Below are 13,035 nucleotides of genomic sequence, written 5' to 3'. Positions count from 1 at the left end.
TGAGATCAATGGCTCTCTTTTAATTAAATTATTAAGTGACCCACTTTAGTCACTTTATTAATTAAAAGTCAATTTAATAAAAAATGTTCACTTTATTAATTAATTAATAAAGTGAACTTCTGAAAAAGCATAGGATACTTTTAATGATGATTTCCATAAGTGGACACTCTCATAGAAATCCTGTCTGAGCTACAAACACTAACTATATCTGCCGTCAACTTTTCTTTGAAATTAGAAATGAGGATTTGAGTAATAGATTGTAGTCAGAATATGGCAAAAGCATACTTTTAGCCTGGCAATGATCCTATTGTAGATGAATTTCTTGAAATAAATATTGAACTAGTTCTGAAGGCATTACTTGCATAGTGCGATGAATCTTGTTGTAGATGAATTTCCTGAAATACATATTCAACTAATTCTTGATACATTACTTTTATAGTTGTGCCTTTCGGTCAGGAAGGTTTAGTACATCATGTTGATGTGTTATCAGATGTATCATGTTATAGCACTGTGGGTTTTTGCTTTTAGTAAGGTAATATCATTATGGTTTTTTGTATTGCACATGATATTGTTTGAAATATGTATTTTATATGGTGTATTGAGAATCAATGTGCATTTGACTCCAAATTCCATAATAGGTATTACTATATATTTGAATAATCTAATTAGTCCAATTTTGTTGACATCTAGTTCACCTCCATGCATAGCTTTATCCTTAAAATTGGTCCAATGACTGATAGTGGAAATAGATCACCGAGTCATCTTATACTGTAAATATGGTTATATAAGGCAAGTTCATTTCAGGTAACACGTAAAGAGTAAATCCTTGTAATCTTTGACAACACACTTGGGTGGAGTGTATGAATAAATATATATTTCGTGTGCAGTTCCAAGGGCATATTTTTATTTTTATATTTGATTGGTTGGTTTCTCGGAAAATAATGATATCATCCCTTTTATTGTTTTGTGACACCATATACACTTTTTTCTTAATTTGTAATGCAATTTAAATGTCCTTATTTTATTTTATGAACACCACAACTTTTTCTAACATACATATGGATACATGCTTCCAACTAGAAAGAGCCAAAGCTAACAGAAGGGAATGAAGCTTTATGGAACTTTGTGCATTTTGCTGGGGAAGATCATACCAGCTATCAAACACTTGTAGCTTTTCTAAACATGCTCACGGCATTGGTAAGATGATATTTTTTATATGGTGATTCTTGTTATTGGTTATGATTTTGTTTGAATGCTTTTACAAAATATCGTGCCATGTAAAGATGTAGTTTTGAGATGTCCAATTTTTTTGTATTATATAAGGTGTGTGAGTACAATTTCGATTTGCTGTTTTGATTGTCAGGCATCCAGTGAGGAAGGTGCTAAGAAAGTATTCCAATTGCTTCAAAGCAAAGCAATCCGATCCGTGGGATGGCATACTCTTTTTAACTCTCTCAATGTTTATGAGCAAAATTTTAAGCAATGCCTTCAAAATCCTAGAGCTTTATTGCCTGATGTTCAGGAAGGTGATGCAAGGGCATTAGTAGCATATTTGAGGGTTCTACAAAAGGTGTAGTGGGAATGCTATTCAATGTATCCTGTTCACAAGTCAAATGAAGAAAAGTTTTTATTGCTGACTTCTTTTACATTCTTCTAGTTCAATAATCTTTGTTTGCATTGTGGATATGATTTATTGAATTTTTCTTGGAAGCATTTTTCAGATAGAAATAATCAAAAGCTTATTTACTAATTGGAAAGAGTTTTCATGTTTTTTTTTGTTGGTTTGACCCACGGGGGATTTGAACTTTGAATCTCATGATTTACATAGTACTTCATAAGAAGGGAATAGCCAATTGAGCTGCCCCCTGTGGGCCAAAGAGTTTTCATGTTAGGTGATGCTTTTAGAGTTATTTTATCTATTTCTTTTTCTTTAAAATTTCGGAGTAGGCCTTTTATATCTTCTTTCATATTTTGTGTTTCTCAGGTGATGGAAACTGGAAACTCGATAGAACGAACACAATGGTTTCCTGACATAGAGCCTTTGTTCAAATTGTTACCATATGAAAGTGTGCCACCTTATTTGAAGGTTTGGTAATTGTATAGATGTCCATAATTTTTTTTTTCGAAAATTTTTTCTTGGTAATTTGCATTTGTCATGCATGATGTTCTAATACCAGGGTGCCTTGAGGAATGCTATATCTACATTTGTGGAAGTATCCCCTGCCTTAAGAGATACTATCTGGAGTTTGCTGGAGCAATATGATCTTCCAGTAGTTGTTGGACCTACTATTATCGGCAATAGTTCACATGAGGTTTCTTCTCAGGTGCTTATAGATTTAAAGTGTTCCCAACAATTCAATTAGGAGTTTAGGGCAGGTTAATGAGACAAATGCGTTGGTGACTTACAATAGTACTATTTCTAATTGTATAGATGTAATAGTGACAGGAAATTGTGGATAACACTTTCTCTGATGTTTATCGTTAGTGTCTTCTTTATTAATATTTTTATCTGGCCTTTTGTTTTTGCAAATATGTTGCTTGCTATTGATAATTCAATTAGATGAAATGCTTTGTAGTTATTGTGCAAAGGTAGTTTGACATGTAAATCATACTAGGTGAACTTGACAACTGTCTTGTATACATTTTCTCTGTTGTTTATTTAATTTTCTGGTTGTACATATATTCTTGTAATTTTTTTGAATTTTGGGCTCGATCACTGAACTCAAAATTAAACATAAATTTAGAGGCAATCTATATTAATGTCCATTATAAGTGAAGTTGTCAATGGGATTGGTAAATACATTCACATGAAAAGAAAGTCAATGAGGAATTGCTTAGGGTATCTTTTGCTGAGCTCCTAGAGTTCATTCACACTCATTTAACTAGTGTAAAATAAATCATCATAAAAAGTGACATTAATACTGTTAGTGCACTCTAGTTGGACTAGTCGTGAAATGTAAGTAAAATGTCACTCATATCATCTTTATTTACAAAGTACCTGGATATGTCCAAGGGTGAAATAGTGGTGGGAGCTCACTGTATATATTTTGGCCGTGATCTATGATTTATGTTTTTCTCTTCTCGTAAGAAATGCTTCCGTTAGTAGTTAATGTATGCAAAACATGTCCATGTGGGGTATATTTATGAAAAAGGGGTCATGTGGGTGGCCACCACACATAACAGTGTAGCTAGATTAATGTTGAAATTTTGTGGTGAATCTTGTCCTACGGTCACATGCTGACCTTCCATGTGATGTATTGGGGGCAGGCTATATTAAGCCTATATATAGGCATTTAACCCACGACTTCTTTTTACTTTCAAAATCATGTGGCTATTTTTATCAAGGCTGACCTAATCAGCCTCCCTAGGTTAGCGCCCCAACCATAAAGGAGTTGTGTGTATATATAACACATTCCTCATTTGTAAAGTACTCATTCATGTTATTTATTAATAAAGGCATATGAGCAATCTTCCTATAGTGCACTTCTCTTGTTGATGTGCTTGGGTAGTACAACAATCTTTTGTGCAGATTATTATATTGCTGTTACATTTCTGCTGCACTTTCTCTTGGCTGGATTAGGTTTGCTGTAGAGTTCACCATAAAAACACCATCTATTTATGATCTCAACTAGTGTGAACTCTACCTTCTTTGTACAGCACTGTCCTAAAGCTGTTTCTGGTCCGAAGGAAGGTTATTTCAGAACTTTTCCAGGACTCCTAGAGCTTTTTACCCTCGTTTGCATGAGGGACCTCCCTGTTAGGTAGTTTTTTGAATTTTTCAACTAATCTAAGGGGAGCCCTTGCAGATTTATGCCCTTTTCTAGTACAGTGCATTCCTGTTTGTGTATTTTCAGCCTGAATACTAGTTTTTAAGGCAATGCTGGTACTTGTGCATCTATGGATGGAAAATTGCTTTTTCTCAGTCTTCATTGGGTGAACTACCACGTTTGGGGTGATTAAATGACAACCCTTCTTGACAATAAGTCTTTATGTTAGCATTCAGAGAAAGTTAGAAACCTCTTCCTGGCCTCAATGATGACAACTATGCCCTTGTTTGCTTGAAAAGGAATGGAGCCTTTGGATTGATTTCTCTCTACTTGGAGTTTGATCTAACATCTTGATAACATCCCGATTTTATCTCAAAATCACGATTTCTTGGCCTAGCTGATGTTTGCCGATTTTTAATGATATTTTTATGGTATCTTAATTTTGCTGATGTTTGCCAATTTTTACTGATATTTTCTCTATTTTCTTGACCCTTGCCTATTTTATCTATCCCAATGCCGATGTTCGCAACATTGGTTTGATCTTGTTCATCTCACTAAAATGACAAAAGTGCAAGGGATTTGGGACACTTTCTGCAACTTATTGAGTGTGGTGAACAATACTTAGGTTAATTGGCTTGAGATTGAGCTCTCCAATTTCATAATGGTTGACTTTGTGATCAAGAGTAAATTGCAAGGTTCAAGAACCTAAATGCTGCTATTATTACATCTGGTGGCCAGAAAAACCAGATTTAGTATATGTAATTTAGGTCAATTGGCTTGAGATTGAGCTCTCCAATTTCATAATGGTTGACTTTGTGATCAAGAGTAAATTGCAGGTTCAAGAACCTAAATGCTGGTATTATTACATCTGGAGGCCAGGAAAAACCAGATTTAATATATGTAAGTATTATTTATGTATTTTCTACAACATTCATCTCTTTAGTATGGCATTTGCTTCTCTCTCTGTATAGAATGTATTTTCAAACCCCATCCAACATTAACTCAACCTTGAGGAACTTGGGGGAACTACTTGTTAACCCCCAGTAGTACTTGTGCAGCCTAAGGGGCAAGATCGTGTGAGATTCCATCACACTAGTCTCATTTCGGATGCAACCAGAGAATTGACACGGATCAGGGCTCCTTCGAGAGTCAGTTTATTAGATTCCAGAAAACTGCCACTTTTAGCAGTTTATTTTTTTCCATCACCCAAAGGTCAGGTGTTCGCATGATATATCTTCAATCCTTGTAAAAAAGCAAGTTGAATGAGATTGCTTCTGACTGCATGTGAGATGATTAGTTTTGCGTTGCTTTTTGTTCACTTTTTCGAAGATAGATTGATGTTGCATCTCTTCAGGATTAGGCTCTCTCACTTTTAGCTTTTCTAGAGAACGACTACTTTCTGGGTACGTCTATAATTAACAATTTCTATTCACGAAAGGTACAAGTTGAATGTCTTGGTTCCAAGCATGCAGTGGTAAAGTGGTTCAAGAATTCTGGTGGGTGAAGAGTGATGAGTCAAGATTAATGTTTGCTACTGGATTTTCTGCTTAGGTGACAGGTAGCATGTTGGAGGGTGTCAATTTTGTACGAGAAGAGTAAGTTTAGCTCATGAGCTCATGTCAAAACCCTAATTCGAGGTGCTATGTTTAGGCTCATACCAACGAAGTTTGAATTTTCAAACCTTGACTCCACAACCTAGTTTGACTTGTTGGGTATATTGGGCATGTGCTAATTCTTTTTTTCCCGTAAGAAAAGTCGTAATTTTATTAATGAAAACAAAATTACATGTTGTATATGCTAAGTCGCATTTCATCTGCAAGTCAATGACCTCATATCAGGGGTTCAATAAAAGAAAAGTTAATGTACAAATGGGGAGAAAATCATGTTTTCCTCCCCTTCTTCTTCTCGACCTTGCACCACTCCCCTTGAGACGACATCGTGGATACAAGTGCAAGCGGATTTTCAGCGTCTGGTCGAGGATTTTCCTTGTCAGAATCAGAGGTGTCTGATGTATGTAGTCGTTTGGTTCCACTGTTTTCCATTGTATCTGACATCTTTGCCGGTTGTGGTTCCATAGGTCCTTGTGGAGTTATCTCTTGGACTTCTGATTCTTTGTCTGTTTGATTGTTCTCATTGGGTATGGGCTCTTCCACATCAACTTCCTCCCCCTCTTTAGGATCTGGTGGGGGAAATTGCCAACCCTTGTGTTGTTTCCCTGTTTTCTTCTTTCTTCGGATGTCTTTTTTGTCTTCAGGACATGTATTTTGTAGATGTCTTGTTTGCCAGCATATTCTGCACCTAAATGCTGTATTTTCATAATCTAGTGTCTGTGTCCAACTTCGTTGTTTATGCTTCAGTTGTATGCGGTCCGGTAAGCCTTTACTGAGATCTACTTCCACACAGATGCATGCAAATGTAAAAATTCTTTCCTCCACTCTTTGTGTGTCCATTTTAATATATCTGCCAATGGTGTTGCCTATACCAGCAAGGACTTGATGGTCCCAGAAGTGTAATGGGAGGTTGTGCAAACGGACCCAAACTGGCATCCTGGAGACGACCATAGTATTGGCATCGAATTCCAGAAACCATGGTGTGATGAAAAGGCCCGTAGATCCCCAAAACCATGGTCCCTCCTGTAGTATAATGTCTCTTGTCTCTGTTGAAGGGAATTTGACAATGAAAAACCCCTTGGAACAGAGGTGAATCTCACAGTGTAGAGTCCAGTTTGTGAATATCCAATGGAAAAGTTCAACAGGTTTTGGCCAGAAATAGTTGAATCGACAAATGATGGCTTGTGATTCAAAATTATTACATTTCTCATCGGTTTCTGGTATATCTATATTTAGTTCTGGTATATAATTCAGTTGCTCCACAATGTATGGACTGGGTTTTGTTCCAACTTGCTTTGGGGTCACTGTAGGAGTTTTTCCCCCTTGTAGGATGTTCTTGAAAGAAAGTCCTCCATTTTTGTGCTTCTGTTGTGAATCTGTGTTTTTTTTTGTACTTGTCCCACTGCCTCCTGTTTGTTTTGTTGTACTGAAGGTCGCTGCACCACCTCGCAGCCTCAGGTTGAGTGTTATAGTAGATTCTAACATAATGTTGTAGTTAAACATGGATCTAAGATCCTGTAGGGTTCTGCCCCCATATAACAGATGTTGTAGTCCAACTGGGTAGCCAATTTGTTGGGCGATGATATTCTTCAGGTTCAAAACACAGTCTGTTGCAAGAACCCAAATCAAGGAAGACTTCCCCGAAGGGGTTTTAATAAAAATTTGAAAGCGATTAGAAGTTACCAAAGAAGGGGGTTCTGTGGTCTTTTGGGTCATGCAGGACCGTGCAGCTTCAATGTCTCCATAAAGCACTGTAGTCTGTGGGTACTCCTCCAAGGTTTTGACGGCTTGGCTCTGGGAGCTAAAGTCCCTTTTGTGTTTGATAACCCTCTCATAGGCCGATAGACTGATAGGTATTGTGGACAGAGGAATACACATGTTGGCCGATACTCGGTGACGAGCCCCTTCATACAATCCATGAACCAATCCCAGATCTGGTTGAGACACAGGGGGACTGTTGATAATGCATCGCCCCAGATACAGTGGGCATTCCTGGATCCCGGCATTTGCAGTAGATACTGGAGGTAGCCATTCAGATGAAAAGTTCCCTCCACCCCTCTTGGAGAAAAATCGCAAGTGTAGATATGTCATTGATCTGGCCCCCAACGCAGCACTGATGATCCCGTGACCCATCCATCGATTCTCCTCCCTAATAGGTCCTGTCCTCATTGCGTATCCTTCTACTTGTTGCATGCCGTGACAGTGGTCTGAGAAGTCCATCCTGGTAATGAGCAACAACCCACACCTCTGAGGGGTTGTAGGTGCCAGGGTTATTACCTCAGCATACAGGGTCCTCGCTCCGGTCATATGATATTTTCCACCACCCTCCGCACCAGGGCACCGGGGGGGGGCAAGCCCGCAGAACCTACACCACCATCTCAACGAGAAACCCAAGGTCCGGCCACCAAGAGGAACACTGCGTGATGCCCTGCGTCTTCATGCAGCAAGCTGCTAGGTACCTGCAGCGGCGAGATAACCATTCCTGAAGCCAGGGGTGGTCAAAGGCATAAACCTTGGAGTAATATTCGGCCTGCGTACCTCGAAATTCCTTCCTCATGCCCCAAATCCGCCATTCAATCTAGGATGAGCCTACGACATAAATCCTTTTGCTAGCTAAACCACCAGTTCGGTCAGGGAAGGACGGTCTTCCCACCCTAGATGCATTGACCTCCTTTTGTCTGAGTCTCGCTTGTGGTCACTAAGCCCCTTGAGCCCGGTGCATCAGCTTCCTTGATGCCCTGCGTGCAGGCCAGGGCTGCCGCCTCCAGACCCTCTATCAACATTCAAGAAACCCTAACGCTGTACAATTCCATTTTTTCTTCCCTCTAACTCCCACCAACAACTATGCTTTTCGGCATGTGCTAATTCTATCTAAGCCTAAATTTAATTCTTAAATAAAGTGTTTTATACCCTAACTTGCCTTTGTCATTTTTTATTAGTAGACATGCCAAGTTATCATGTTGTTTTGTTAAGAAAAGCTTAAAGCTGACCTTTATCTAGTTATTTAGCATGAGAATAAAGGTCATTTCCATAAAAGCTAAAAGAATTAAAGTAGAAGTCTTTATAGATTTTGTTTGCATGGAAAGAATTAAAGGTTGGAAAAAGGATTAAAATTGTTGAGAAATCTAGGACATAGCTATTAGGTGATTTCTCTTCTTTAGATAACTGCTTGTGAATGCTTTTTACTTCTTAGATTAGGATCTTTTTTTATTTAGATTATTATAGTGTTCTTCTTTATCAAAAAACTACCAATGCATAAACCATAAAGAGACAAGAGACATGGAATATAGGCTATCGGTCAGGGCCAAAACCTCTCCCACTTGAGAGGAAAACACTAACAAATATTTTTCTTATAGAGACTTCAATTGACGAATACCAAGACCAAGACACAAAGCTTCCTTGATGAGATCCTTCTTGCCTTAACAATAGTCAAACATCTGCTCCTTCCTCCTCCTTTAACTTTGGTTTCCTTTTGCTTCAAACCTGCATCTTATTTCGGCCTTCTTGGAAACCCTAATTGCAACACATGAGAGAGATATATGGTGATTCAATCCCTTAACCTTCTTCGCTTGGACTGAATGGCTTTCTTCTCCAACTCGGCTTGATGAATTGGCTCAAATACTTCTTGATTCGGTTCCTAGCATAGCAAGACAAACTTCGCCCTTTTTCTACAACAGTGACAACCCTTTTCTTCTTACGTGCGAGTGGAGAGCAACCCTAAAACAATCTCAAACAAACTCGCTCTATCTTCCTTCCTTTTGCTGGCTATAAGACTCCTTTCTAAGTGTTTTTCACACTCCTAATTGCAGACTTGCTTGACCAAAAATCTCTGCCTCAAATGAAAGTCGAGCTGCCCTATTTATAGTGATTTCCCCATCAATTAGGCTGACTTGAGTGAGGGTGAGCCGACATGTCCTTTTGTGTAGATCATTTACTCCATCTTGTAGCTGACTTGAAGGAGATACCTTTGCTTGGTCTTGGAGGGCCTTCTTATTCATTTAATGACTCATACAAAAATGTAACATACCCAAGAAGGGTCCTTCGTACATGACATTGACTCAATTTGACTTTTTATGACTTGATGATAAAAACTAAAGGTTCACAATGGGAACCTTAACTAAAATAAAATTACTTGATCACGAAACCCATGATTCAAGTACTACAAAAAATAATTTTATTTACTTCTTTTTATCAATTACATAAAATCACAATTACACATGTCATTATGAAGACCGAACCTAGTTACACTTTTCAACAAAAATAATTGAGGAATTCCTACTAAAATGTCAACAATTTTTTATTAAGGAAGGCATACAAAATTGTAAATAATAATAATAATAATTTTTATTAATGTCCAACAAATGACCACAATAGTAGGTCAAAGGGACCAAAAAGCACATCGAGTATGAATATACAATGGTAGTGCAAATGCAACACAGAGGAAATGCAAAGAGTGCTAAAAAGAAAAACACACATATAAATAAATCTAACATAGGAAAGAAATGAGATCTACAATAAGGGAATCTCCCAATGTCAGTAACAAGGCTGTGAGTTCAATGAAATCAAGGTTGCCGAGACCTGATGGCCGAGGGCAAGGGGGGCAAGCTTATCTCAAGCTATCAGAGACTGGGATATCTGTATAATATTGGGGTGGATGTGCTGAGGCTAATGGTAGCTTCTAAAGGTCTTCTACATAGGCTTGGTGTCTTAGCATGTGGAAGACATTATTTGCCTCTTGTAGGTGCTTGCTTAGTGGAGTAAGTGATTTATGTATACTTTCCTAAGTCTAACTTAGGAAAAGTACAATAATTAAAGTCAATTAGTTACTATGGACTGTTAAGTCATTTTCTAAGGATTAATAATAAATTATTTAAGTGACTTGGAAATAATATAAACCATTGATCTCCAAGATGATTCTAGAAGGCAGATTAGGGGGATTTGGGCTTAATGAAGATTATAAAGGAGGCCTAGCGAAGAGGTAAACCCACACAAAACTCAAGTGAGTGAGTCATCACAAAGAGAGCGATTCTCTCTAAGTGCGAGTGGCTCAGTGGATTGAAGCGCAAAGAAGTTGAAGTGTAAGTGGATTGAGGATGAATCCAGGAGGTTGAGTGGAGGAGATTGTAGGGCCGAATTGTTGGAGAGAGATTGATTTGATCTGGAGGAGACTGAGTTGCTGGTGGGCTGAGTTTTCCCTAGTGCGCAATGGTGACACACAAGGAGGGTACAAGTTGATTTTGCTAGTTGAGTATCTGGGCCGATTTATTTTGGAGTCTGATTTCTTAGAGGTCGAAATCCTTGGGCCAAATTAATTCTGTAGGAGTCGAGTTACAAGTTTAGGATATTGTCTTTCTCCTTGTATCTCTATGCATTGGAAAACCTAGATTTTCGAAATTAATAGATGATGGAGAATTATTGTGGGTAGATTATTTTTGCAATGTGTGATTGATCTCTTTGAGTTATTTATTTCTAGATGTTAAAAATACCATTGATTTTAGTTTTCGATAATTGAGTGTTTGTTTGAGAAAATAAATAAATTATCGGGGATCAAATAAATTGTTGTGAGAAAAAAAATCTGGCTGGTATTCAAAATTTAACATGGTATTGTTGCAGCGCGTTTCCTTTTTGCAACAACATAATTATTTTCTTAAAATTTTGCAGTTGGGTTTTGTGGCCATGGTCAATTTGTGGAGATGGCATCATTGAGCAGTTTGCGATATGAAGACAGGTTGGATGGGGCAGCAAATTTCAGTCCTTGGAAGGAGCGAATTACCATGATTTTGAAGATGAATGGTTTATGGGACATTGTTAGCTAAGTCATTAAGGTTCCTTAAGATCCAAACCTTGCAGCGGAGCATAAACTCAAAGATATGAAAGCAAGCTGCATAATTTTGGTCGGTGTGAGGGATCACATAATTCCACACATACAAGGGAAGGACATCAAATGACAGATGTGGGTAGCTCTGACCAGTCTTTATGAAAGTTCAAATGAAAAAAGAAAAATAGTGTTGCAGGAGAAATTAAACATCAAAATGAATAGATCTGAGACCGTGACATCTTACGTCATGAAGATCCAACACGCTAGTGAAGAGTTTGCAACTGTTGGGGAAACTATGAATGATTTAGAGCTGGTGAAAGTTGCTCTGAAGGGTTGCGCTAAGCGCTGAACCACCTTTGTGGATGGTATCCTTGCTAGCCGATCGCTTCTTGATTGGAGCCGGTTGTGGGATGACTTCATCCAGAAGGAGATTTGGGAGAACTCATTGATCAGAGGACAACAAAAGGGTGCCAAGGAGAAAGATGAGCTTGCTCTTGTTGCATAAGTGAAAAAGGGCAAAGCGTAGGCCAAGTAGAAATAGAGTAGAGGAGCATCTTCACAGAACAAGAAGGAAAGGGACATGAGCAAAGGTAAATGTTTTTCTTGTCAAAAGTTTGGGCATTTTACCAGTCAGTGTCCAAACAAGAAGGCCAAGGGAAACACTGCTACATTAGCTATCGTGTAGATGGAGGAGATGGTTGAGAAGTTTGAGAAAAGAATCGCCTTAGCATCTTGCCTTTCTCGAACTATCACGAGGGGTGTCTGGTTTGTGGACAGTGGAGCATCGTGTCATATGACGGGATCTTGAGACGTTTTCACCAGTAGGATCGGGGGGCCCAGGGATGTACATGTGGAGCTTGGTTATAAGGCCAAGTATGTAGTAGAAGGAACTGGGAGTATCGAGTTTCAGATTGACTCAAGTGGCATCATGGAGGTGAACGAGATGTTATATGTATTGGGGGTGGAGAAAAATCTCCATTTAGTTTCGGCCATATAACATATAAAACTAGAGGTAAGCTTTGTGTGAGGTGAAGTGGCTGTTGGGACGAAAGGAACTAATCTATGCAAGAAGCGAGTGATTGGTAGGAGGGAGAGGGATCTCTATCTATTGAGAGGACAATTGGTGAAGGCTTTCATAAATGAGTGTTACATCCAGAGCAATATTTGGCATGGATGATGGGAGGATGGGACACCGACACTATAGAGTGCTTTGCATGATGCAGATGATGCTTATTGGTTTTCCAAAGGTTAGGGTGGAGTAGGATGTAGTGTGTAAAGGGTGAGCACATGAAAAGCAGGCTAAAGTTGCGTATCCTCACAGCGAGACTGTGTCTAAGGGAGTGCTAGACTTGGTGCACTAAGATATTTTTGGTCCTATGTCTGTGACATTGATCACAGAATCCTTATACTTTGTCACATTCATAGATGATTATTCTAGTAAAACTTGGGATCTACTTCCCGATGACCAAGGATGAGGTCTATGATTGATTTTAGGAGTTCAAAGCTCTTGTGGAGAACCAGATGAGAAGAAGATTAAGGTGTTGCGATTGGATAATGAGGGTGAGCATACCTCTAATGAGTTCTAGGATTTTTGCAGGGAAGCAAGAATTATGAAGGAGCCCACAGTACCTTACAACCCTCAACAGAAGGGTGTTACCGAGAGGAAGAACAAGACTAGAATAGAGGTAGCAAGGGAAATGATCTATGATTAGTAGTTGCCTATGTTTTTGTTGGCAGAGGCCTGCAATACAACTATGTACATGCAGAACAAGAGTCCTCACAGGATATTGGAGGATGTGACTCTTGAAGAGCTGTTTACAGGAGTGAAATTGGCTGTGAG

The 13,035-nt window shown here is 38.7% G+C and overlaps 1 protein-coding gene across 4 annotated transcripts in view; it reads left to right on the top strand.

Annotated features, from left to right (window-relative positions):
• The window catches only part of EMB3142 (nuclear pore complex protein (DUF3414)), a 447,780-nt gene that overhangs the window by 120,162 nt on the left and 314,583 nt on the right, over positions 1-13,035 (top strand). For all 4 annotated transcript variants that reach the window (XM_089384461.1, XM_089384462.1, XM_089384463.1 and 1 more), the window contains exons 12-15: positions 1,081-1,197; positions 1,364-1,570; positions 1,985-2,086; positions 2,178-2,324. In XM_089384461.1, coding sequence (XP_089240587.1) covers positions 1,081-1,197; positions 1,364-1,570; positions 1,985-2,086; positions 2,178-2,324 — 573 coding nt within the window. The remainder of the gene's footprint in view (positions 1-1,080; positions 1,198-1,363; positions 1,571-1,984; positions 2,087-2,177; positions 2,325-13,035) is intronic.

Source organism: Pinus tabuliformis, chromosome Q (genome assembly GCF_031772625.1).
Source record: "Pinus tabuliformis cultivar Carrire ecotype Pingquan chromosome Q, CPIR1, whole genome shotgun sequence".
Classification (NCBI taxonomy): domain Eukaryota; kingdom Viridiplantae; phylum Streptophyta; class Pinopsida; order Pinales; family Pinaceae; genus Pinus; species Pinus tabuliformis.
Note: the sequence above shows the minus strand (reverse complement) of the source record. Positions and strands in the feature narration are given on the sequence as shown.